This window comes from Onychostruthus taczanowskii, unplaced genomic scaffold, assembly GCF_017590055.1.
Source record: "Onychostruthus taczanowskii isolate IOZ18803 unplaced genomic scaffold, ASM1759005v1 scaffold17, whole genome shotgun sequence".
NCBI classification, from domain to species: domain Eukaryota; kingdom Metazoa; phylum Chordata; class Aves; order Passeriformes; family Passeridae; genus Onychostruthus; species Onychostruthus taczanowskii.
The window spans coordinates 13,347,686-13,374,711 of NW_024498906.1; the positions used below are offsets into that span (position 1 = coordinate 13,347,686).

At 43.3% G+C, this 27,026-nt stretch overlaps 1 protein-coding gene across 1 annotated transcript in view; it reads left to right on the top strand.

Moving 5' to 3' along the window:
• PCP4 (Purkinje cell protein 4) overlaps positions 1–26,606 on the top strand; it is a 48,587-nt gene extending 21,981 nt beyond the window's left edge. Inside the window, exon 3 of the mRNA XM_041399817.1 lies at positions 25,802–26,606. Within this exon, the coding sequence (XP_041255751.1) occupies positions 25,802–25,929 (128 nt within the window). The 3' untranslated portion in view covers positions 25,930–26,606. The remainder of the gene's footprint in view (positions 1–25,801) is intronic.
• The last annotated feature ends 420 nt before the right edge of the window (positions 26,607–27,026 follow it).

The following is a 27,026-nucleotide window of genomic DNA, read 5'->3' on the forward strand; positions in this document are numbered from 1 at the left end:
CAGGGACAGCAGGGACAGACACAGGGACACCAGGGACAGCCACAGGGACAGCCACAGGGACAGACAGGGACAGACACAGGGCCAGGCAGGGCTGGTTCCCCTCTCACTGGGGCTCCTCCCCAGGCTGAGCAGCCCCAGCTCCCTCAGCCTTTCCTGGGCACAGAGCTGCTCCAGGCCCTTTCTCAGCTCCAGGAGCTCCTGGCCCTGCTGTGCTGAGGAGCCAGAGCTGGACACAGCACCCAGAGGTGTCCCCAGGGCTGGGCACAGGGACAGGATCACCCCTGACCTGCTGGCAACGCCCATCCCAATGCTCCCCAGGATCCCATTGGCATTCCTGCCCCCAGGACACTCTGCTGGCCCAGGGACAGCTTGGTGTCCCTCAGGACTCCCACATCCTTCTCCAGCAGGTCACTTCCAGCCTGTGCTGGTACCTGGAGTTATTTATTCCCAGGTGCAGGACCCTGTATTTGCCCTGGTTGAGTTTCAGACAGTTCTCTGCACATTTCTCCAGCCTGTCGAGGTCCCTCTGAAGGGCTGCACAGCCCTAGGGGGGACCAGCTGCTCCTCCAAGCTCTGTGTCATCATCAAACTTCCTGAGGAGGCTTCTGCCCCTTCATCCAAGTCACTGGTGAACAAGTTAAACAATCTGGGCCCAGTGTTGAACCCACCTCACTGGGACCTTGAAGGACCTCAGTGTACCTGAAACTCAGGAGATGCTTATTTGTGAAACTGCAAATGGAACTTCTAAACATGTTCCATAACACTGTTCTCTGTGGTAGAAAATCCACAGGGAAGACAGCACTGCTATTCCCACACAGCTCAGTGTGGGATCAGAAGCTGTAATTTCTTTTATGCTCACCTGGTTTGATTAGTTGGGACAATCATATTTGCAGATGCAAATATGAAAACAGAATGTTCCCCCCGACTATTCTTGGTGAATAAGTGATTCTTCTCTTTGACCTTGGCAATGTCACAAAGTTCTTTCGTAGGTTAACACTTGTCACTTCTTGTTCTGTTTCACATTGCTCTGTGTTGTTTTTTTATTTTTTTTCCTCGTGGTGTAATTTGCAAGCTGCTCTCATGCAATCTACTCGTTAATAGCCCAGCACAACTGCCAGGGAAACAATTGCATCAGAAGCAATTATTTCTGTCTTCAAATTTAGAATCGCTCTTTTTCCTATTAATAGATCTCGCCCTTTCTTTTCAAACTACATAAAGCATGTGATTATTAATTGGTATTAATATTTTTTCTTGGAAGATGAGATTTATCATTCAGTAACATGAATATTTATGATAACAAAGTGAGTGTTTTCATGGGACAAATTCTATGCCTTCCTGGCTCTGAGTGAAATGAAAATGAGTAGGGTTTGCATGAACTGAGATGTCATGGTGGATTAATCCAATCACAGCAAGATGGTCAGTTGAATTTTCAGTTTCTTCTCATTCCCAGACACTTGTCAGTGTATGAGCTCTGCTTTGGGGCATTCAGAAAATGATACATGAATAAATATTCTGTGTTTCATTCTGTCCATGGGGTGCCTCTACATAAAAGATACAGTAGATTTATGAAGATAAATTCTTATATTTTACATCTAAAATGGAGTCACTTCAGTGTGAATGTTTCTAGAAAACATTAAGGGTAAGGGTAAGTAATTGCAAAGCAATTCTGTGAGGGAGAACAGAGATCTCTCTCTAGTAAGCTTTCCTGGTATAGGGATAGGCATCTTGAAGTGTTATCAACAGTCCATTCACCCACTCCCTCTACTCAAGAAATTTGGGAAATTCTGCTCACTGCACTCAGGAATAAAAAAAAAATCTTGCCAGATCTGACAGAGTGAATACTAATCTTCATAGTTATTTATGTAGAGTGCTTAGCTTAATAGAGCTTCAATTCCTGGCTAGAGGCCAGGATCATTATTGTAGTATGGGCTAATATAAATATCTCTTTAAGAACTCGAAATTAATTTTCCACTAATATTCTCCAATGACTGCGTAAAAAAATGTGCTGTTTTTGGGAACAGCCCTACAAATAAACTTACTGGTGGAAAAAAGGGTTCTGAGGAGGGAGGGGAACACATGAGGGTAATTTGTATAAATATTCAGAGGACCTCATGGAACATGGTTTGCTGTATCTTCTCGGGCCCAGAGGTCACATTTTTAGTCCAAGGAAAGGACAGAGCCTGAACTGCTGCATTGCAATGCTCCTGTATTTTCTTTCCCACAAAACATTGCTTGTGTGGCAAGAGATGGATCTTCAGTATTGCCAGCAACTGCTGAATCAATGTAAAAAAAACCCATCCAACCCTTTCAAATTGCTGCTCTCTGATATTTCACCCCCACAGCACTAATATCAAAAGTTAGGATGAGGAGTATTGGATGAAGGTAATTAATATTGAGTTTTCCTGGGTGATAGGTTGAGAGCTGGCAGGGAAATTAGCTTGCCTTGTTGTCTCTTTTCATTGTGGTGTTCTAAAATTCTCTCATCCCTTTTAAGTGGTGCTTCAAGGGATATGATCTGCCAGTAATGCACTCTCTCTTATTATACTTTCAGCCTACATCCAAAGCCAAATTCTGCCCTATTTCATCTAGTCTAACCAGTACTAGTGGGGATTTGGGAAGTGTAATGAGAATGATTTGTTGTACCTCATCCCACATCTCTTAAAATAAAAAGTCTGTGCCTCAGCAACATTCCCAGACGTGTCTGCAACCACCAAATACCATAACACCTTCACAGAGCCTAAATCCAAAAGTGTCTGAACCCTCAGCATGGTTACATAAGTTGTGTTCGGTCATGTACAGATCACTGAGGCTCAGAGAGAGGTGTAAAAATCCTGTGAGAACTCAACACTGTGGTCTGTAGCTGAGGGTGGATTAGATCAGAGGAGAAAAAGTCCCAAGTGAACAGTTCTAGATGAATCCCATCTCAAGGCAAGGCAGAAACACTGCAGGAAACTGCTGAGTTTCAGTTTAGGTGTTTTCCTGGGGACAGCTGCACATCAAGTTTGCCCAGAACCAAACCAAAGATGTCTCAGGTGCTCTCCTGGCCTGCTTCTCTTCCTTTGCCCATCCTGGTGTGTTTATCAAGGAATGTTTCCATCCCTGCAGCAGCCAGCAAGGGCTCAGCTAAAGGCAGATTGAGCCTTTAATAAAAAGGGTCTGGGATTGTTCACAGATCTTCTCTGGGGAGGATGCTGAGAGGAAGAGAAGGGAATTATACATGAACTTTATTTCCTCTCCTGGGTGAATTTCCATTTCTGGAGTCCAGGGATGAGCATGAGTCCTCCCCAGAGGGATGCTGTGTGCTTATTTATTTGGGGTGATGAAGGCAGTGAAGGATTGTTACAAAAATTCTCCGATCAGCAATTTTTTGGTGTTTATCCAGCAACAAAACTTCTGAAGTGGTGATTTTTATGTCTGAGGTAATGTGGGCACCTTCTGCACTGAAACTTCACCTACACCCACGTGTGCCAGTCCATGTGTAGTGACCATCTGGTTTCATGGAGAGGAGCCTCTGGGGGAGTTTAATCAATGTCTGATCTAAACTGAAGTAATACTTCTGAAATAGTAAATATTGTTCTTATTTTTCTGTTTCCTGTCAAGTTGGCTTTGGCACTGTGCATTGCAGCTGCAACTCATCTGGTAACGAGGAGCTTTCATTTTTTAAAAGTTTAGGCAGAAACATCTTTAAAAAAAAAAAGATTGTATTAAAAGTTTCATCAATTAATAGCAGTGCTCTTGTAGTCTGGCTTGTGCCCTGGCTCTGGAATTCCCCCCAAGTTTTCATCTTGTGTATCATTTATAACCACTCTCATGACTCCCAAATAAGTCCATCTTCCCACACAAACAAAATAGCGCTATCCACATGAAGGATATCTGTCAGTATGTTGCTATATAATGTTAATTATCAGCTTTTTATTGCATGTTTTGGGTTTCTTTTTTTTCTTTTTTTTAATGCAGAAGTCCCACAAGGAAAAAAAAACATGGAGCAGAACAGCACAAGCATAGAATAAAAATTTCAGCTTTTTATATCTGCTTTTTAAGGAGTTCAAAAATGGGAAATTATTTCAAAATATAAACCTTCTATTAACTGGTACCTTTGACAAAGAGAATCTTCACACAATACTCGTGCTACCAGTGAATCTCTTTAGGTACTTATATGGTCCTCACCACCATAGTAACTGAGAGTCTTCCAAGTATTTAAAAATAGAGATAACAATAACAATTCTTGCCCTGGTCCACCTCTTTCTTTCCAGTTTGCCAGGAGAACAACTTGATTAATTTATGGGATCTTTGTTTTGCACACAGTGCCTGCACACAGCTTGGGAGCCTTGTGTGCCTGTGTGGATGCGATGTTCTCAAAGCCAGTGCACCCAAAAATCCGGCTGCATTTCTAAAAATGTGAGAGATGAACACATGTACAGGAGTTATATATATTTCTATATGGTCCCTCTCAGTCTCCTCCTTTGCAGGAGGTAGAAGTCAGTAGAACTGCAGCATTCCTGCAGTGCTGAGATCAGGAGAAGCCCAAGGAAATCACCGTGAGGTGCCTCATTCTGAATTTGAACACCTGAAAGATGGTGGTAGCCCAGCTCCCTTTTGAGAAACTGTCCAGAAAATCAGCCAAGGTCACTAAGGGGGAAAAAAAAAGTCAGTGATTAGAAATGAAGAAAAAATTAAATTAAGCAAAAGAAAATAAAGCTGTGGTGATGCTGGTGGATTTTGCCTTTTGGATGAGTCATAAATAGGCTGGAGTTCCCATCAAGTGTTAACGAGGAAAGACAGAATTGAAATGATGCCTTTGACAAGTGCCATATTTCTTCTGGAAATCAGTCTGTAATTATCAGTGAGCTGCCTGACTGTGCACCAGGGAGAAGGAGCCTTCTTTCCCTGACTGGCACGTAACTGGCTGCCTTCCACAAATGTGCACTGCCTGGAAAATGTGGTTTTTTTGGGAGCAGTAGCCTTTAGTTCTGCTTTGGTGCTGGCGCTGACCCAAAGGGAGGACACAGCTCAGTCCAGCCCCTCAATAATCTTGGTAACACCTCCAAAGTTACCTCTAAAATGAATCTGCTCCTGCATCACCAAGGGCAGTTTGGGCTGTGTCAGGATTGGAATGTGAGAGCTGAAATATTTACCTAGGGAATCTATGGAGCCTCGGCTGACTGGCACAATTTGGAGATTCATCCCTCCACGTTCCCCACATGGAATCACTAACAACACATGATTAAAAGGCTACAAGAACAGCATATAGCTGAGCAGCATGTTTTTTTTAATTTAGTGGAAGTGAAAAATGAAAGAGGAGCACAATCAATGCCCGACAGTGGTTACCAGGATTTACTGTTGTGGAAACATCACTTTTCTTTTTGACTGTACACACATGACTGTACACAGACCTGCTTTACTTCACACCACAGGCTTTTGTTTTCTTCTGACTTGGGTTTGTAAATGGAATGAAAATACTTTCCTACTTAACAGCTCCTCTGTTAGCAATCGGTAAATGATTAATCAAATTTTTTTTTTCGAAGGTTTTTAAGATTTTAATTTGTAGCACACAGCTGTCTTCAGGCACTTAGCTCGATGCTCCAAAATTAGCTTGTAATTTGGTGTTATCAGGCTCCCTTGTGTAAGCAGGCACCAGAATTTAGAACAGCAGGAGTGTTACAGACATGATGAAAATGTGGTCCTTTGCTGAACTGGTGGCCAGAACAAAAAGCAGGAAGGAAGTAGATGCTGCATCAGGAACCAGCAAAACACTTCCCCTTCAGTCTCCATGCTCAGAGTATTTCAGGACCTTATTTTAAAATGCTCAGGTTGCTTGTCGAAGGGAAGAGAGGGGTGTCTCAAAGCCAGCCCCACGTGTGTCTTGGGTTCCTATGCCTCTCTCTGTAAGTTTGGGGTGAAATTCTTCATGTCTGGCTCTTTGAGTGCACATCCATGTGAGAGACCTAAAGCTCTGTTTGTTCTCAACAGATGAAAATGTGGGTTTTGGTGACTTTTTTTTTGTGAGAATGACCTCCTCTGGAGAGCCTGGTGTTCATAGATCTTCATTTGATTTAGGCTTCTAATTTGCGTGACTCTCTCAAGGCTGAGGAATTTGTGGGTAATACAAACATTACAAAATAATAAAAATAATATAATAAAGTAAATCATAAATGATTTTGTCTATCTCTGGAGTTAAGTGGATGCTCAGCAGGGTATTTCAGAATGTCTGGTTTGTACCTGGGCATTTAACTTTTCCTTAAATCCGTCTCAAACCACTCCATCCTTATTCAGATTTGACTTATCCTGACCACCTTGTGCCAGCTCTCATTTATCTGTAAAAACATCCAGATATTTTCTAGCTTGAGGATTTTGTTAGCCAGGATACTGGATTTCATGGAAGCATTTGCTTTAGCCAAGCACTCTTAGTATTGGTTCATTTTTCCCCCAGCCTACATTGGGTTAGGAATAGGAAAGACTGAGAAAAAGACATATTTTCCAAGGAGGAATTTCCAAGAACAGAAGAAAGTTGGATAGCACCAGATATGGAAGAGGCATTTTGAAAGTCACATTGGAAAAAAAAAACAAAATAGGGCAGGGTGCTGTAACAGCTCCTGGGAGATGGTGTGGGTATTCCAGAGCTGGAAATCAGCTCTCAGCAATTCTCCAGGGTCTCACAGTGACATTATTTAATCACCACTGATGAATGAGTTCTCTAACTGTATTTTGAGTATCTCATCTTTCATTCTAATTTATACCTAAACCCCCTGAGACTGCTGGTTGACTCTAGGTGGAGAAAGCATTAATTATTCCTTAGGTTTTAGTAAAACACTGGCACTCCACAGTGACCAATTTACTACTCCTGTAAAAGCTGCCAATAAAAGATGGACATGTACAAATATATTCATTAGCACAAACTAATTAAAACCCAGGCTAATAGCCAGGAGCACAACACGTTCCTGCAGGATTTTGGAATTCATTATGTGCCTGTGCTAATCCAACAGTAACTATCAGTGCAGCTCCTAATCTAAGGTAAAGATCTCATACTGATAGACACCTAAAATTTAGTTTGTAGTGCCCACAGACACTGCAGAGGATTTCTGACCCAGGTGTCTGACAGGAAACAGGGATTGGCCATGGGGAAAATTCTGGGCTACAGGAATTGGCCATGGAGCAAATTCTGGCCTACAGGAATTGGCTGTGGGGGAAAATTCTGAGTTACATCCTTTGTTGTGTGGTAGAACCAAACAGAAGGATGGGAGAGGTGAGATTAATTAAGCCTGAAGAATTGTCTATTCTTCTGGCCTTTGATTTCAGAGCTGAATGTAGGTTATCAGGTGTGGTACCTTTGAGGGAAGGTGTGGATACACCTGTGTGTATTCCAGACCTCCAGCAGCATTTGGGTCCCATCCTGAGGAATGATGGGAGCACATAAATCCCATCCTGGCTCATCCAGGTTCATAGAGCACAGGTGAGGATCAGACAACCTCCTTCTTTTCACCTCTTGGGACAGAACCCATCGAGGGAAGGACTTTGAGACTGAGCTGAGCGGGATCCAAGGCTGTTTGGTGTCCTGAAGCAGCCACCTCTGGGTCTAGCAGCCAGCGGAATAATTACCAGCAGAAAATGTGTATTTTAATCTCACCTAATGGTTGTATTCATCAGGCAGACTGCTGTATTTGTCAATGGCAGAAATTTCTTGGTGACCTTTCCAATGAATCTGTTCACAGCAAAACTCCATGTCTCTGGTGAGAGATCTGTGTCTCTCGTGTGAGCTCTGCCTCTGGCAGACAAAGATTTGGAGAAACTGGGGGAAGAAGCATTCCTGGCTTATTTTAGCCAAGTAGGTAAGAAGACAAATGGAAGATGTGGAGGTTTGGACCTTTTCTGTCAAAGGGTGATGGATGCTGTCAGCAGAAGGCATGACACTGGCTTTGCCAATCAATCATTCTTTCCATCAGCACCACTCAGGTCTCATCTCAGACAAACTTCTTTGGCTTAAATTCCTTCCTCTGTCGAATTAAAGAGAAAGAAATAGCTTTTCTAGACCCCAGTGGGAAGGAGTTTGGAGATTAATGATCCATAAACAAGGGTGTATATTCCTGTGCCATTTGCCCAGCGGGACCAGGTGTGGGAGGCTTGGTGGATGTTGTCTGCTCTCACTGCTGGATCTCTGTGAAGCTTTTCCACAGCTGTGCCAGAGAAAAGTGTCACAATTCTTGTGTAAGTATTTATGGTTTTCACAGGAGGGACCACGGAAATAAAAAGCAAAAGATTTAAGTCATGAGATGGAATCCTCTGGAGGTTCCTCAGCTCAGAACCATTCCATTATGGAAGAACATCAAAAGAAAATGTAATTTTTGGCAATTCCCTCCCATTCCTCCCCATGCCACGGGCAAACCTTGGGGACAGCACAGTCTAGAAACTGTTCTCAGATGCAGCAGAATTGTGTAGATTTTTGGTCTCTATTCATCATCTTAAGAAGATTACTGCAGCTAACATTAGCATTTTTGCTATTACATGGTGGACTGGCTGAAGTCCAGACTGAGTTGGAATTAGAATACTTAGTTCTTTTCTTTTATTAGTTCTTTTTCTTCTTGCAGTAGATGATGGACACAAAAAAAGCCAGTGAAGAAAGCTGCATCAAGGGATACCAGTGCTTTGTAGTTTCTCCCCATATACTGTTTATGTGAGCTTTTAATTCCAACTCAGTTTGGTTCTAAGTTTCAAGTTTAAATGAAGTTAAATATAAGCACATCCACAACTGACATTATTTTTGAGTGGGTACTGTGTGAGGCCACTAAGAAGTTACTGTTTTCCTCTCCAAACTATAAATATATCCAAATTTACTTGAAACTTGGCATGAAAAGATTTTATAACTACCATAAATTTGACCTTTGTTTTGAGTCTCCCACAGCTCTTTGGACACCACAGTAGTTTTCTGTGGCTGTAAGTAGTTTACTGCAGGATTCTGTAGTACTGTGGTGCATATTTGGGGCTGAATTTCTTGACAGAACTTGCAGAGTAGAAACCAACAATTAACCTGAGCTGAGTTAGAGAGCAGCTGCTTCTATTGTGCTGTGGATTTCTGGGGTTTCTGGCCTGGCAGAGTTTCTTTTTTCTGGCAAAAGGCTGAGGTGTTGTTTTTTTTTTTTTTTTTTAAATTTTATTCCAGTATAATTGCTAAGATAGGGAGTGATGCAGCCCAGAGCTGCAGCCTCATTTGCTGGTGTCAGGGATACCTTTTGTTGTTGTAAGTGATGCTGTCTGAATGTGACAAAACACTTGATAAGCTTGGCCAAGCGTGCCAGAAAACAAAACAAAAACCAAAAAGCAATATGGACTTCCAGCCCAGGCAGTTTAAAAAACCTCCAGGGTGTTCTGTCCCCACCAGTGAGTTGTTTCAGGAGAAAATCTGATTGATTTGGTTAAAAAAACAAGAAGAAAGTTTTGCTTTTTGCTCGTCAGGAGAAGCTGCACAGATGGAGGTGAGCACTAGAAAACATTCAGATCGTGGTTGCCAGAGCTCTCCTGGCAGTAGTTTCTGCTGGTTTTTGCAAGGCCCAAGAGACATTCACTCACAATATTGAAGTTTTTAACCAGTCACTGGCTTGTGTAAGCAGATATTTTCCTGCCACTGAGGCCCCTTGTTCCAGGCATGTGCTATGGGAATGGGTGAAGGCTGTGGTGCAGTGGGATGCTCCAGGCTGAATCCAAACTCCCGGTCCTTCCTGCCAGGCAGGCCAGGCTGCTGTGATGGGTCAAGTCAGTTATTCCTTACTTTCTTCAGAAAACCTGAGGTTTGCCTTTCATCTTTTCCACAAGTAGGGTCTTCTCTGTCTGCCCCTCTTCCTGTCTCCCTCATTTCTTCTGTCTCACCTCTCATTCCTTCTCCTTCCCCAGAGAATTTTGTGTCTTCCCAGCACAGCCAGGTCCAGTGCTGCTTCTCCCTCTGACTGCCTCATTTCACCTCCTATTTTCCCAGGCAAATTTGCAGTCTGGCTCATAGTACAGAAAATTCATTTGCCAAAAAGAAGATTCCTGACTAATGCTCTAATTTGCAGTCAGAGTGACCCTCACCTGAAGTCCTCTCCAGACTTACAAACAATTTCCTAGACTAGGTTTAAGGAAGGGATAGGTGAGGAGACACCTGGAAGGAGAGAAACACATGTAAGAGACAAAGCAGTTTTTAAAGGAGCGAGAGGAGAGGAGAGGAGAGGAGAGGAGAGCAGAGGAGAGGAGAGGAGAGAGGAGAACATAATTGGATTTCCTTAGCAAAAGAGGAGAAAAAAGAAATTTAATTGGTTCTGTTTACATTCAGATCTAAAATTTGAGCGGTAAAGACAGTTAGTTGGGTTTTAGTGGAACAGGGACTGGGTGTGCTGGGTGTGTGGCATTCTGCCCATGCCAGCATTTTGGAGGCAGTGAGGGATGCGAGTCCCAGCTTAAGTCCTTCCTTGCACCAACCCAGCTTGTGTTTTCTGAAGCAGAACAGATGCATGAAAGGTTTAGTCCTTCTTCCAGATGCTTGTAAGCTTTGTCCTTGTAATCCTCAGAAACAGGGGGAGGAAGAATGGATCTCTCTAGATCAGAAAACATGGGCTGGAGAGATGATCTGAGGATGGCCAACCTTGTGTGTCAGCTCAGATGCTCTTTCTGATCAGCTTTATTGACAATCTGACATGTCTGTAAATCCAGACAATCCTTAAAAAGTGCCTGTTAGTGTTTGAATTCACACAAGGGAAGATGTTTTCTAGAGAATTTTTAAATGAGTAGCAGAGATAAGTCGAGAGAAATCCTCAATATAGAATGTATAAAGCACTACTCAGATTAATTTTTGTCTTCCATGTAATCATTTTAAGTGACTCAACTGTTTTCAGTTTTTTTCCCTTGCTTAAATCTTCAAGAAGTCATTGGCAACCCTCAAAACACCAGCAGAGTAACATTCACCCTTTGATTTTGATCCCTTTTAAAGATCTTCCAGCTATCTGTAACTTTTATTTCATTTAGTTTACATTCCTTCACTGTTATTACATGCACTTATTTTGTTTATTGCAATCTGGGCTGGTGGCAAGGCCGATTAACAGCTGCTGAACTCTGCTGGTTAAAAGCTCCCTTTCAGTTGTACACAACCTTGCCAAAATCCAATTGCTCAGGCTGAAATTTGTCATTTTGATTGCTTGCCTCAAGCAGAATTATTTCGGAAGGGTTCAGCAAAGTCATTCCAGTACTTTCCAAAAATGAGGCTTGAGCAAAATGTTAGCACATCAAGAAATTAAAAACAATTTCTGGTGGCCTTTTGTCTGACTGCTTTGAGCCTTTGTCATTTTGAACAGAAATGTGAGATTTGTCATCTGGGATGTGTCTTTTCTATCTGTTATACAAGTCCTACATTTATGTGAGCTCAGTGAAGCAGTTAATTATATTTTTCCGTGAAAACTGAACATCACTGAGCCAAATAGTAAACACTAAAGCAATTAAACCAACACTGTCTTTGAAAGGCTTAAGGAAATCATAGTTTTCCTTAATTGCTGCCACATTCAGCGATGCTTTGGCCAGGAGCTGAAGCCAAAGGCAGGGTCGTGCCCTTTCCATGCTCCCAAAACATCACGGTTGCTTAGGAAAAAATGTCCCTCCTTGCTTGGGAGCAGAGGGTCCCAGAAGCTGGAGCAGGGAGGTCAAAGGATGGGATGACAAAGGAGTTCAGTAGGGCTCCTCAGGAAGCTGACCCACAGAGGATTAGGCAGGATTTGATACTTTTGGGATGGGGACTGAGACTGGGAGGGAGGAATATGGAGTGGCTGGGCTGGAATTTTGAGGTTAGGGAATGTCCTGGAGCAGTTCTGGGGAGCAGGAGTAGCCAAATAAAGACACAGCGTTGTTGAGGTCTGCTGGGAGCCGTGGTGAGCGTCGGGGCTGGGGCAGAGCTGGGATGGACGAGGTGGAGCAGGAGCAGCTGCCACATCTGAGGGCAGCAGAGTTTTCTCATTGTTCCTTTCCCGTCAGCTTCATGAATCCCACCCAAAAAACAGTCAAGTTCATTCCCTTTCCTGCTGATTCAGGAACAGGACAGCAGCCTCCCACCAGTGCCAGTCACTCCATTAAAACTGGTGTTAACAGTTCCAGGCAGCAGTGCTGAGGAGCCATGTGGGTGTCCATATGTTGCATCAAAATACATTTTTTGTGCTTTAAATTTAGGAAACACTGTGCTCCTAAGACCATGGAAGTTTCAATGTCAAAAATTCAAGTTGCCCACTCAGTGATTCAGTTAATTTTGCCTAATGGTATCAGTTCTTTTTGTCATTTATTAACTTTCTCGTGTTCAACTTTGCAACCTGAATGTTCTTTTAAGATAGCTTTATGTGTGCAATAAACTTAGAGCTGAAGCAGGAGGGAAACCTTTATCCCCCGGCCTCAGTCAGATTTTCATGTCAATTAGACTATCTGGCACAGGGTTTAATAACTTTCTAATTGCAATTGCAGCACTTAGCTGAATCAATGGCCACCCCTCCTGATAAAATTGATTTTAAATAGCCGTTGTTAAAAGGCACCAGGTAAAAACTTAGTGAGGTGAAAACCAAGATAAGATGAATAGGAAGCCTCCTTTTCTTCTAGACAGCTCATATTAATAAAACTTGCCTTTTGTTTTGTTTTGCCTTAACATGTTTTTGCATTAAAAAAAAATTGACATTACAGAGGAATCTTTCTGAGCTTCCTTTGAGATGTTGCAGGATGGGAGGATTAAAACTGGGGACAGTCCCTTCTGGAGAAGGAGGCAGAGGATGACAAAAGGGATTTGTGCCAGCTCTGAGGACTGGAAAGCAGCAAGGCTGGAGGGCCAGTGTGGTACCTCACACACCACTTCTCTGGCAGCTCAGAAATGCACCACACTTCCAGCACGTACAACCTTCCTTTGTGTCCTCACTGTTCTGTGTGGGTTTGTTAAGTGCACCATCTGTCAGGATAATGAGACCATTTTCACTTCCCTGCTCCATAACCTCCTGATGTAGATAAAGGACTTGGAATATGGACCTACTTTCTCCTTCTGCAGGGGCTTTATTGGAAAAACATGCTTGCTTTTACCCACATTAAAAAAAAATAAAATAAAATAAAAAGATGTGTGGGTGTGATTAATCAATACACAGGCTATAAAAAGGTGGATGCTCCTCCTTGCTACACACCTGAGAATAAACCCACTGCAAGGGCAGCATTAATGATCTACACTTCAGTCAGATGCTTGTCAGAACACAGAACTGCACTCTTAGGGGAGAACAACCCCTCCACCCTTTTCTGAAATAGCATCAGGTTCAAAAGAGGATGTTGCTGAGTCAGTGCCTAGGACCTAGAAGGTTTGGAATTCTGTTTTTTTTCATGAGGTGGGGGAAAGAGGGAAAAATGCAGAAGTAGGATTTGAAGTACTGTCTAGTGGCTTTGGAGCCTGACCTTGCTCATTATTTTTGCTGCTTTGGAAAGGCTTGGAAAATTACATTACCCTACAACCATCAGTCCTCACTCAATAAATACAGAGGCTAAAGGCAGGGACAAGAAATCCCACAGAGCTTTGGTATTGACTCGTTACAATTCCAGGCTTTAGCCTCCCAGTACAGTTACTGCCTTTGGGTAATGAAAGGGCTGCTCAGAAGGACACCTTGCCCTTCTGGATTCATTCCCCCCCTCTTTTATAGGATCTGTTCACTGCCATTTTTTACTCCCTTATGCTAAACAGTAAATTGTCCTATGTGACAATAAGGTCTTTTTTATTACTCTGGGACAGGAAATTAGTGGAAGAGCAGAGCTGTGCTCCAGTTCTGCGTCTGAGCCAAGAGTCGTGTCCACCTCAGCATCAGTTTGCACAGTAGGGAAGGGGAAAGAAAAAAACATGGCAAGGATGCATGGTGGAGCTGGATTTCTTCCATTAAGGAATGATGAAGTAGTAACTTATGTGCTTGGGCATGTAAGGAACGTGTGAGTGCAATTGTGCTGTGAAATCTGAATTCTCTGTTGAGTGCACCACGATGGGGAGCTGCACTAGGTGGTGGTCACTGGGGTTTTCTGAGCTCTGCATGCAGATCCCAGTCTGATGTCAGTGATCCTTGGCTTGGATCAGCCATGAGAATCATGGCAATACCTTTTGAAGTGTTCTGGTCTTCTACAGATGGCCACCCAGCACGACTAACACCCACATTTAATTGTGGTCTCAGCACTGATTTGGCTGCCTTGCCACATGCTGGCTGCAGCAAGGTTCCTTGGTTCAGCAAGGTTCCTTGGAGCACCTCCACCCTTCAGGATGGCAGCCGCCATCACCTGGCTCATTCTTAGCTAAGTAGCAGAGCAGAGGTTTGGAGTTTGCTGTAGCTGCTGAATTCAATTACAGCTCTCACAGAAACTGTCATTTGGCTACTTGTTCACATGAAGCATTTGATATTGCTTGTCGTGGTGTTAGCTGTAATCCCTTATTAGAGGTATAGAAGGAGTCTTATTGATGTACACATAAAGGCACACAGTGTACACAAAAATTCACTATCTCTGAATTAAATTGAAAGGAGAGCAAGAGGTACTGATACAGTTTTTTTTTGTCTGTTCAACTATATTTCTATAAAAAGAAAAGTGTATGCACAGTGTTCAGTCAGCTCCTGAGGGAGCATGAGAGCATCCAGATCAGCTCCACAACTGGCAGCTTCCCTGGCCATCTCAGCAGAGGGAACAAATGTTCATTCTGACCCTCTGCTGAAGGTGAGCTGTTCTCTTCTCCATCCCATGGGATCAGAGCACGCAGCTGGAATTGTGGGAGAAGGTGTGCCTGCCTTTATTTTATTTTCTTCCTTCCTGGAGCAAACAAGATTTCTTAGCTGCTGCAGTTTCAGTGTAGTACTTTTCATAAGGGCTAAATAATTCATTTGGTGAGAAAGGATTTCTCACGAAATAGCAGATAAGTGTGTTCATCTGAAATTCTACAGTGTGTAGTTCAGGCACCACTCAGGCTCAGGCAATGTAACTCGTTTAAGGAACAATACCTACATCTTACATCTGAACCAGTCCCTCTGAGCTGCCTTTAACACTAATGCAGAATTAACCAGTGAAGGAAGGGGATTCAAGGGTGAGATTCATGCTGTCGAAAAAAATTGGAATTGCACCCTTGGAATCCTTGCTTTTCTCCATTTCTAAACACCTGCAAGTTTGGCTTGCTTTATGGCTGGACTTGATGATGTCAAAGATCTTTTCCAACCTAAATTATTCTATGATTCTAAGTTAGATTAAGGATTTTTCCGCCCTAGAAATTGGCCAGATCTTTTTACCTGGAATCTGGTTTTGAAATATTTGGCTTAACGAGCTTCTGCAGAATATGTAACATGGCTTTCCAAGTGGCTCTTGGGCAAGACAGCCTGAAACACACTCACAGTACCCTCCAGCGTTTAATTCCTTCTCATCCTCTTTCAGAGCCACATTGCCACTGGATCTTAATTTATCTCCCCTGTGCTGCTGTTTCAGTGTTATCCTACATTCTCCTGAGCAGCCCCTCCTCTCTTCCTAAGAAAGTTAAGCAAGCCAGCCTGCAGGGGAAATAAACAGAGAATGTGGCTTTTTGCGTTCAGTGGAGACATGTAAACTCAAATTAATGATTCTGTTCGGGTAACAGCCCAAGCAAAAGAAAACAGTGGAAATTTCCTAGAACCAGCCCTCCTGCAACAGGGTTTCTTTGCTTTATGGTGGAAAACTACAGCTGGGTGACTGCTTTCAGGAGTCAGAGATGTTAAAATTCTGTACCTTTTGTGAGAAAATTTCATTCTGTGGAACTTTCAGTAAAATTCTGGTCAGACTGAGTCTATCCAGCATTCTGGCTGAGCTTGTGGATGCTGGGGCAGAAGTGACAAAGCCAAGTGATGGAGGAGCATGTGAGACCCACTGGCAGTCCAAGTTTCATGGTAAATCGATGTCTGTCGGAATTTCCTGGTCTTTGCTCAGACTGAACTACCTTGGAGCTGCTCCAGAAGACTGGATTTTATATCCATCACATCTCTGGGGCTCTCCTGAAGGGATGAGTTTGGTTTTACGGAGGGGTGACAAACTTTCTTTCGCCAAACGCTCTCCTGAAAGAATCTCTTAGAGCAGTTTTGTTCATCCCAGCCTGTTTTTTACCCTCTGGCAATTCTGTTCTGTCAATAAAGAACTCCAGGTACTTCCTTGGGCATTTTTAACCTCACAAGCTCCACTTCTACCCAATTACTGACTAGCTGCCTCCACCAGCATCCCCAAACTGGCAGGTAGTGCAAAATGTTAAAAAAAACCATGGTACATGTATAAAGCAGTGGCTTTTTTTTGTGGTGTGCTTGTGCTAAATTAATTTATCCTATTGCATCATGAGCAATGCCCACGTTTGTGCAAATAAAAGCTGCACTGTTTGGCCATTATTAAAGTTGTTTGTTCCTTGCACTTAATCTGTGCAATAGAGTGCTTCTTACTGATAATATTTACAAGGCTTAGAAGATACTGAAATAGAATCATAGAATAGTTTGGATGGGAAGGGTTCTTCAAGCTCATCTTGTTCCAGCCACCTCTTCCATAGGAAAGGAACATCCACTGTGCCAGGCTGCTCCAAGCCCCAGTGTCCAACCTGGCCTTGGGCATTTCCAGGGATCCAGGGGCAGCCCCAGCTGCTCTGGGCACCCTGTGCCAGGGCCTGCCCACCCTGCCAGGGAAGGATTTCTCTGCAATATATCCTTTGCTTCAGAATGTGATATTGAATGGCAGAGCTCATTGCTGTATCTTACCTCTGAGTGTGGGAATATATCCTTTGCTTCAGAATGTGATATTGAATGGCAGAGCTCAGTTCCTGTATCTTACCTCTGAGTGTGCAATTAAGTAATTTGTGATTAAAAGCTGTGATAGATTTTACAAGAGGAGAGTGTTTTCTCACTGTGACTTTCTAAGTGCTGATAAAGTAGTTTTTATTAAAATCACCCTGTAAACTTAAAATAGCCTCTCATTAGTTGCTAACAGATATGCTGGTATCCAGTGACTCCAATAAAATGCCTTTATTTTCCACTTTGAAGATGAGCAGGGCTAAGTCTCACAGTTCTTTGTGTGTGGAAAAAACCATCTTCTGCCTTCATAACCACGGTGCTTTTGATTGATTCCTCTCCTCTGTGTGACTGACAGGTTTTGCTGCGTAACCCATGCCACCTTCCCCAGCTCCTGTCAGGCAGGGGTTTGATCCCCCTTTCCTGCCACTCCTGTGTGGCATGTTGTGATCGCTGCCACTTCTCCGAGCTCCTTCCCCAGCTGCTCTTGAGGGAGCATCCCTGGAAAGCAAAGCTGAGGGAGGCAGTGCCACACTGGAAGATAAAACCCTCTGTTTTTTGTTTTCCTGGCGAGTGCTCTCAGGTATCATCGGTCACCCCACGATGAACAGCAAGTGCCAGCTCATTTTGAAGCAGTTCCTTTGCAATCTGGAGCAGGAAAGTGTTTGGAAGTGCTGGGGGCAACGTCCCTCTTAGAAAACAAAATGGGTTGAGAGCCTTTTATATGGTTTTGATGCATGGCTTGAATCAAAAGGGCTAAACTCTCTTTCTCTCAACACCCCAGGGCTCCCACCCTCTGCCACCACAGTCCCTTGGCAGAGTGTGTGTGGAACAATCCCAGCCATGCCCGTGGCTGCACCAGCTCTCAGATATTTAGGGAAGCTGTGGATGATGCCTGAGCTGTGCTGGGGCCTTGGATAATGTGCTTGTGTCGAGGTAGCCCTGAGGAAGTTCTCCCGTTGTTATTTTAAACGTTACTGCTGAAGACACTTTTGCAAAGGTCAGAGCACTGAGGGGTGGTGGAGGGGAAAGAATTTATTGTTCTGCATTTGTAACCACATTAGGGCTCCCAGCTCGGGCTGGGAGCACCTGCATGCTACCATAATAGGGAAATAACTGATCATATATTAATCAAGCAGCCGAGGAGCCAGGCAGGAGGGCAGCTTGCTTCGTGCACTGCTGAAATGCAGCTCCCTCCACAGCAAAGCTGGATAAAGGCACTGTGTTTAACTGGGAAATGAGAACTGGAAATGGCAGAGGAAATTAAAACCACGTTGTAACAATTCCCATTTCGAACTTGGCTGGAGCCTTGGGCATCACGGGCAGCTGCAGAACGAGACTGCCACAGCTCAGGGCTGAATTTGTGAGGAGGATCTTGGCATCCTGACCTGCAGGGGAGGCTGAGTTAGGGCTGGGTGTGCTGTCCCTGCTGTGGGGCATCGTTCTGCAGGGACACAGGGACCTGACAGGAGCTGGACTGCCTGGTCCTTGGGGGTCCCTTCCAGGGCAGGAAATTCTGTGATTCTGTGCCAGCACTTGATCCCCAGCACCATTCCTTGCAGATCCCAGAGGCTCTCCCTGAATTTGCCAGTTTAGCACCCCTCAGACACAGCTTTGGCTGGTGAGAGATGAGATTGTAGAGCTGAAAACAGGCTGGTTTTATTTGCTAGGCGACCAGTTAAACTTGCACAAAGTTTGATCTCCATGGGAAATGTGAATTAGGGCCTCTGGTTTCACTCCCAGAATGCCTCCCATGAATTATGTACCTATCTGTGCATCAGTTACGTGTTTGTAAACCATTTTAAAAGGCTGGCAGTGATCCATTAATTACTTTGACGATGAGGAATAATTGCTTAAATAATATTAGCATTTAAGGAAAAACAATATTTGTCTCTATATTAATTGTTGAGCAGAATCAATTCATCTGTAGTTGGCTACAATCTACTCGAGAATGCAATTTTTGTAAACTGAATTTTATTGCTATTTCTTTCCGTTCCATTATATTATACCAATATACATATTTTTTGTGCTACTTCATTTATCTTATGTCAGAAATAATATTCCTGTTCTCAAACATTATTACAACTAGGAAAAAAAAAAGATTAATCAGACATTTCAAAAGCTTCATGCTGAAATAACATTTTTAAAATTATAGAAGAACAACCATTATTTTTTACAGCAAAACTGATTTTTCAAGTTCGAGATAACAACACCATATTCTGAAAGTAAAGGTCAATTTGAAAAATAAAAGATTCTGGTTGCCTAATAAGGTCATGTTCTTTATACCAAATTGTAATTTACAGTTGAATCAAATGATATTAATTATTTCTGGCTTGCTTTGAGTGATATTCTGGGGCCAGTTGGTGTAGTTCAGATAAAAATAGATGTTACATTTAGTCTTATCATTAATGATAACCTTATTTTTTTTCCACATGGAGCTTTTGAAGTCTCAGGAGACTACTGAGCTCCAGGGGTTGCTTTTCACTTTCAGAGATGGTTCCTTTACGGACTTTACATTTCCCCAGCATCTTCCACCTTCAAAAACCTGAAAAGAAAAACCCCTTGTGTAAAGCTGTAATTCCCCACCATCGAGTGCCTCTCTCCTGACAAACACAACAGGGAGCCCTGGACTCTGAAGGTGGTCCTGGAATGTCTGCGTTCCTTTTGGAGGGACAAAACAGGAACAGCTTTAGGAGGGATGGAGTCCTTGTCACAAAACAAGCATCTCACCCTGCAGCACTTCCAATGGGATTGTTCAGCTGCACAGGAGAAGCTTTGGGCTGAGCTCAGGGTGCCTGAAGGAGCTGGGAAGAGAGAGACAATTCCAAATACAAGGAGGAATGGCTTCAAACTGACAGAGAATAGGTTTAGGTTAGATATTAGAAGAAATTCTTTACCGTGAGCTTAGTGAGGAACTTTAACAGTTTGCCCAGGAATTTTATGGATTCCCCATCCCTGGAAGTGTCCAAAGCCACGCTGGACATTGGGACTTGGAGCAGCCTGGGACAGTGGAAGGTGTCCCTGCCCATGGCTTGGGTGGCAGCTGCCCCAGCCCTGTCCCAGCACAGGGAGGAGCTGGAGCTGCTGCAGAGAGCCCAGAGGAGGCTCCAGGATGAGCAGAGGGATGGAGCAGCTCTGCTGGCAGGAAAGGCTGGCACAGCTGGGATTGTTCAGCTGCACAGGAGAAGCTTTGGGCTGAGCTCAGGGTGCCTGAAGGAGCTGGGAAGAGAGAGACAATTCCAAGTACAAGGAGGAATGGCTTCAAACTGACAGAGAATAGGTTTAGGTTAGATATTAGAAGAAATTCTTTACTGTGAGCTTAGTGAGGAACTGTAACAGTTTGCCCAGGAATTTTATGGATTCCCCATCCCTGGAAGTGTCCAAAGCCACGCTGCAGAGAGCCCAGAGGAGGCTCCAGGATGAGCAGAGGGATGGAGCAGCTCTGCTGGCAGGAAAGGCTGGCACAGCTGGGATTGTTCAGCTGCACAGGAGAAGCTTTGGGCTGAGCTCAGGGTGCCTGAAGGAGCTGGGAAGAGAGAGACAATTCCAAGTACAAGGAGGAATGGCTTCAAACTGACAGAGAATAGGTTTAGGTTAGATATTAGAAGAAATTCTTTACTGTGAGCTTAGTGAGGAACTGTAACAGTTTGCCCAGGAATTTTATGGATTCCCCATCCCTGGAAGTGTCTAAAGACACACTGGACACTGAGACTTGGAGCAGCCTTGCACAGTAGAAGGTGTCCCTGCCCATGGCTTGGGTGGCACTGGACGATCTCTAAGGTCCCCTCCAACCCAGGCCATTCCATGATTCTGTAACTCCTCTAAAAAATGAGTAATTTACTTCCTCACCCTCAAGCAGATACAGAGGGTAGAGAATGGCCAACATCAGCTCTTGGTTTTTAAAACTGTTCCTCATGAGGAGATAAGTGTGGCCTCCACACCTCTGAGCATCCATATGTTTTCTCCAACTGGCTGGTTTCTCTGTGGAGCCTGGGCAGACAAAATGACTCTTCCCATCACATAAGGATAATGCTGCACATGGATGTCAACATCCATGTGATTCCTGCCCATTTTGGTCCTCGTTAATTAGGGGCTGTTCTGCCTCATTGGACAGGCTGGTGTAATAGCTTGGGATAAAGATTGTCACAGCTTGAAAAATCTTTGGAGCAGTGGGAGGTAATGATCCTGCCTGAGGCAAACACTGCTTCTGGCCCTGTGATTCTGTCCCACACTCCATTGAATCTTTTTTCCCAAACACTGCAGTTTAGCCCCTGAAAAATGCAGTATTTTTATGAGTGTATTCCATCCTCGGTCTGGTCCCATAATTCCTGTTAGATGTGAGCAGGGTGAGTAGGGGCAGAGGATGGCACCTGAGACATGAAATGCCAGGTAGAGGCTACAGCCCATGTGGTTTTTCATGCTGAATGGTTTTCCAGAATGTGACAAGCAATTTCTGTTTCATCTGGAAGATGGGAATTTCTGAGAATAAAGACTGAGTCCCCTTTTCCACCCCACTAACCTTTTCCCTTCCCTGAGCAGTTTTGGGAAGGACTAGTCTGTTTAGGCTGTGTTCAAACGTCACAAAAGACTGCTTTAAACTTTTGGCCCATATGGAATAAGCAATGTTTCCTTTTCCCAGCGTTATCACAATTCATTTTACTTCATAGCTGAAAAGTAAATGAAAGAAATAGCTGGAGGCACATTTGTGAATAATTACATTTGCACCACATTTCTTCAGAGTTTGATGGGTAGATTTATGTGTAAGATTTTATTGTTTTCCTTCGGCTTCATTATCCATCCAGTGTTTGCCATGGATCACAAGGCGCTGTAGCAGATCATGGAGGCAGCATTCTAATGCTGTTTCATCTGGAAAGGGAAAACATAGATCTTTGTTTTCAGCTGCAGCAGTGCAAGATGCTGGGAGACTTGGAAAGCAGCTCATTAGTTGCTGCTTCAGGCTCTCCTGCTGGGATGAGTGCTGCCTGTGGTGAGGGAAAACCTGTGCCCTATAAATTGTCTCTGACTGCAGCCCTGCAGTGCGATGGAGCTGGGGTGTGGGGTGCCCCGTGTCAGCAGGCAGGTGATGCCCCAAGGAGTTTTGCATCAGATCAGTTTTGATCAGATTTGCCTCAGCTGGCACCAGAGCCAGTCCATGGTTAATTGTGATTTTGGAAAATTCATTGGGTAACAATCTTTTGTTATGGCCAACAGCTGCTGGCAGTGATCAGAGCCCAGCAGGGGCATGCACTGGCTGCCCTGGGTGTCAGAACAGGCCAGCAAAGTATGAAGGAATCTTTCAGGGAAAGCCTTGAAATAGCTGAGTTTAGTGGGAAGGGTTAGGGGGGTTTATTTATTATGAAAGCAGATCACCCCTCAGAAAGCAGAAAATGCAGGCCAGGGCTTATCAACCATCTCTGAATTGTGTAAAGTCACAAGAAGGTTGTGAGTTTAAGTCTGCTGACAACAGTTTTGTTTTCCCTGGTTTTCTCCTGGGGGTGGGTGTAGTCCAGGGATCCTCAGATATCCATGTGGAAGGAATCATGTAATTTGGAAAGTGAAAATACCAACAAAAGGTTGTGTGTGGCAGAAGGTGGGGAGGGAATCCTGACCCACCTTTATTGCCACATCAAGGTAGCTTGGAAGAATGTGGTTTGTTATCAGAATGGTTGGCCCCCACCAGCAGGAATAAAAAAATCAAATCCAGGAGTAAAACCTGTGCCAAGTGCTTACCTGTGCTCTGGCCTGCTGAGAGCAAGAATTTCCTGGGTTTTCAGACCATTTCCAAGCTAATTATCCCTTGTGAAAGGAAAACCAGGAGTGCATGAAAGAGGAGCATTTCTACAGCCTTGCTTTCGGCTCTCTGCAGAAATTTAATGATTTGAGGACTCAAATCCAACAGCCTGCACTCTTGAGATATGTGAACAACTACTGACAGGTAAAAGTTACTGTGGCATGGGTGGATGTGGAGTAGGAAGGGTGCAAAAAGGCTTTAATCTTTTTTATCAGTGCAGTGAGGTGATTTCTGCTCTGTGCAGGTCCTGGGCCCAGGCTGGGTTTCCATTGTTATTAATTGGTTAATTCTTAATTTGTAGAATCAGACAATGGTGTGGGTTGGAAGGGACCTTAAAGATCACCTGGTTCCAGCTCCTCTGTCACAAGGGAGTTGGAACTCCTGCTCCCAACCAGTAAAATCGTGTTGTTTGCAGGATGTGACACTTTTTAAATCACAAGGCTGCTTTTAGGGAAGCAGCTCAAGGTAAAAGCTAAAATTTTACTCCCTTAGACAAAGTCCAAGCTGGCACCCCACTGAATTTTCTCTCCAGACTGACAGTCCATCTGGTAAAGTATCTATGTTGTGACAGGTATCAATAGGAAATGGTTTAGGGAGAACTCCAAGAAAATCCACTCCCAAAATTTGGGAAATACCCAATCCAGCTCTTTTCAGTTTAACATAGGACTTAAACTCTTTAAGCAAATATGTCTGTGCAATTATATATTAATGTATATTCTCTCTGTATGGAAATATGGATGGACCATCCATGTGTAAAAAAGTGAAATATGGGCATAGGGAGAAAGAAAATTATACAGATATGTTCATTATATTACATTACCTGTATAGATAATGCACATGTTGTTTTATAATGTATATTATGCACATATGTGTAATCATTATATTTCCCTACCATCTGCTAATTATGAATTTCTTCTTTATTAATAGAAATATCTTGGCCCTTTTGAACACTTCTGATTTCTTAATTGCAAGTCTAAGTCATGGCTGAAAACTTCTTGCCCTAGCATTTCTCCCTGGTGATAGGAAAATAGAAATATAGGAAGAGCTCATGTGGAATTTTGGTTTTGATGTCAACAACTGTAGGTAAAAAAAAAATAAAAGGAAGTAAAACCTTAAGGTAGTGTGAATTGTTGTATTACAGTTGATTTTAAGGCAGTGATGATGGTACACATCAAGCAAAGATTTAAGTGTCCTGGTAATTTTAGAGACAAATTACACTAAATGCTGCATTTTCCTAAGTCTTAACGTGAGATTGCTGAGTCACAGTTGTGAGTTAAGATAGTGCTAAAACTTGGCTGTAATAGGAAATGAGCTGTACAAGCCAGATTTCATCAAGAGGTACAGACCCAATTGTGTCTATTCATCCACCCATCTGGTTTTCCCAACTGGCATCTCCAAAGGACAGCAATTATTCCACTGAAAGGCTAAAATCGATGGATAGAGTCCACTTCTACTGTTAGGTTGCCTTTAACCCATAAATACCAAATAAAAATCAGTTCCAGTTTCTCCTTGGGCTGTGTCACTTCTGACCTTCACGTCCCTTTCCCCACGGAAGATAAACTATAATTTATTTCTGTACTTAGGGTGGTTGTATTGCTTGAATAGCTACACAAACCATGCAGATTCTCAGATTTAATGACATGATTCTGTGATTTAATGACATAAAGTTAATGGATTGATTTTGTTCCACAAAAATCTTTGTTTTGATAGCTTAGCTTTTCATTAGCCTGCATAATAAAAATTGGTGAGCTCTCAAGCTGTTCTTTTTTATCCAGATTTTCTCTTTCTTCTTCCATTTTCATCTTTCTTCTTAAATGTTTTCTAAATAAAACAAAAAACAAAGTGAACATTTATCTTACATTAGCATAGCTGCATTTATTTGGTTAATGTAGTTAAAATGAAGTCAATATGGGATATTGCAAAACCTTCCCTTCAAATATTTCCTCCATTTAGAGTGCTCCATAGAAAATGGACACAAAAACTGACTTCTGAGTAAGAACCAGAAGTAAATGTAAGAAATCCTGCAAGACTCATGCTAAAGCCATGGAATGGCATCCCTGTTTTCTAGTGTGCAGGACAGAGACAATGGGGCACAAGTTTATTTTCATTTTAATAATACATTGAATTGAATACATACTTTTATTTGCATTGATGCTACTTGGGGATGAGCATCCTGGAGGTATTAATGTCAAGAATTAAAAGCAAAGTGGTTCAGAATGGGTGAATTCCCCCAGGAAGAGCTCCCTGCAGACTCCTGGCACACAACAGTTGCATCAGTGAGTTTAACAAACCAGTTTATGGTGAAAAACCCGGTGCTCTGACAAGGTTAGTGGGGCGAAGGTGTGCTCCCACCAACTCAGTCCAGGCAGTTTAGGGTTATCTTTGCAACCAGGGCAGGAATTTTCCCAGGGCTGCACTTTTAACTTGTAGGTGGGTGAAGGAAAATTCAGCAGAGTCAGCTGGGTTGTCCATGTGGAGGCCGAATGCAGCTGAAGGGAAAGCTGAGGCCTGGGAATAAAGGAAGGCAAAGAGCCAAGGATTGAGGATGAAAGACAAGAGCAGAGCCTGGAGAGAAGTGAGGGAAGCAGCACAGTGGTGGAGAGATTGGACATAAATGATTCAGAGGGGAAGAGCTGTGCGTGTTGGAAGGGATGAGGCAGGAAACGAGTGGAAAGGATGGAAATTAGCCTTAGGAAGTATTATCTCTTCCTCTCATGTTGGAGGTGTGATAAGAACAGGGTCTTTAATGCCTCTACTTTAAAATATTTTAATCTGCCTCTTTTTTTAGAGTAAACATAGAATAATTTAGGTTGGAAAGGAACTTTAAGTTCTCCCTGCTGGGTGGCAAGGAGGAGTCCCTCTGTCCCTCCCCCTTGGCTCCCTGGGCTGGGGGGACTTGCCAGATGCTGGATGAGTGCTGAGCACCCTCTGGATGTTGCTCCTCAGTGCCCAGCTCCCCAGACTCTGTCACTGGGAGGGGTTTGATGTAACTTGTGCCAGGCTTTTTCCCTGAATCTGTTCCCCATTGCCATGGCTGTGTCTATTGATGCCTTTTCCTTGGTCTGAAAGTTGAGAGCCAGATACAGGTAAGGGATAAAGGGCTTTTACCTTGGTACTTAAAAAGCATCTTTGGGAAGAAGGAGAAAGAAGTAGAATTTTCCACCTGTGCTGTTCAGTGGTCATCCCTGTCTGAAAAAGCTGTTGATGTCTTTGTTCTGTTTCCTTTGAGCAGATGGGCAAAAGAAGGTCCAAGAGGAGTTTGACATAGACATGGACGCGCCAGAGACAGAGCGGGCGGCCGTGGCGATACAGTCCCAGTTCAGAAAATTCCAGAAGAAAAAAGCTGGGTCCCAGTCCTAGTAGCTACCTCACAGCTCAAAACAAAGTAATCCTGAGATGATTTATCGAAATCAGAAATAACACAAAGATGCATGTACAGAAATTATCAATATTTAAAACCCCGTTGGCAGATAACAACCCATGAGCTTGTGTGCGACTTCATCCCAGATGTTTCACGCCCATTATCCTCTGTAACTCACCATTTTACTTGATGTTGTAATAAAAAGTTAGGGTGAAGTAATTAAAGTGTCTGCCTTCATCTGTCTTTCCATATTAATCCAGCAAGTGCAGCGTTACAAATGAACCCAGCCCAGATGCCTGTTTCCCTCTCCACCTAAAGCTCAGAGTCATAACAGCACCGTATGTTGCAGGGATTTTTTGCTGAGGGATGAGATAGATGCATCTCAGCCCTGCTTCCCTCATTTGGAGAATTCCAGCTGCCAGCAAAATGTGAAAATAAAATGACTTTCTTGTAATGAGCTGAAAGTAAAAAAAAAAAAAAGAAAGAAAAGTTGCAGACAGAAGCTGGCATGAGGGGTGTAGGAAGCAGGGAGCAGTTTATTTTTGTCTTGCAAGTGTCAATAAAGTGGTTTGAGTGGGGAAATTGTGCCTGTCCTTCCTCTTTGCATGATAACATTCAGAGATCTTGGACCACATTGACTGTTATGGAAAGAAAATAATAAACCAGACACAAAATACCTTTGGAAGTTTGGGATTGATTTTTATCTGTAAAAATAGAAACTGACCGTCTAAACTCTTATTTCTTGATGCGGTTTTTCAGTCTCTGCATAATCAGCAACTGTTTCTGTGCCATCTCTCTGTTTCCATATGATTTTCAGTGTTTGAGGAGTAAATCATAACAGGCTTCCTGTGTCCATTTGCACTGTTCTGTATTCAGCTTTTAGCCCCTTTATTGCTGTGTCAGCCCAGCTTTGGATCAACAAAAAGCAGCTACAACGTGTCTGAAATGGGGAGGTGAGTGGTGACAGCCTGCCAGCCTTTCACTCCTTCAGGGGGCACAGATCCAGGTGTCATTCCCAGCTCTGCCCAGGGGGATTCTCTTCTTCCTCTCCCACCTTCCACAGGAATGTTTGATCACCAGGGCAAGGGACAAATGC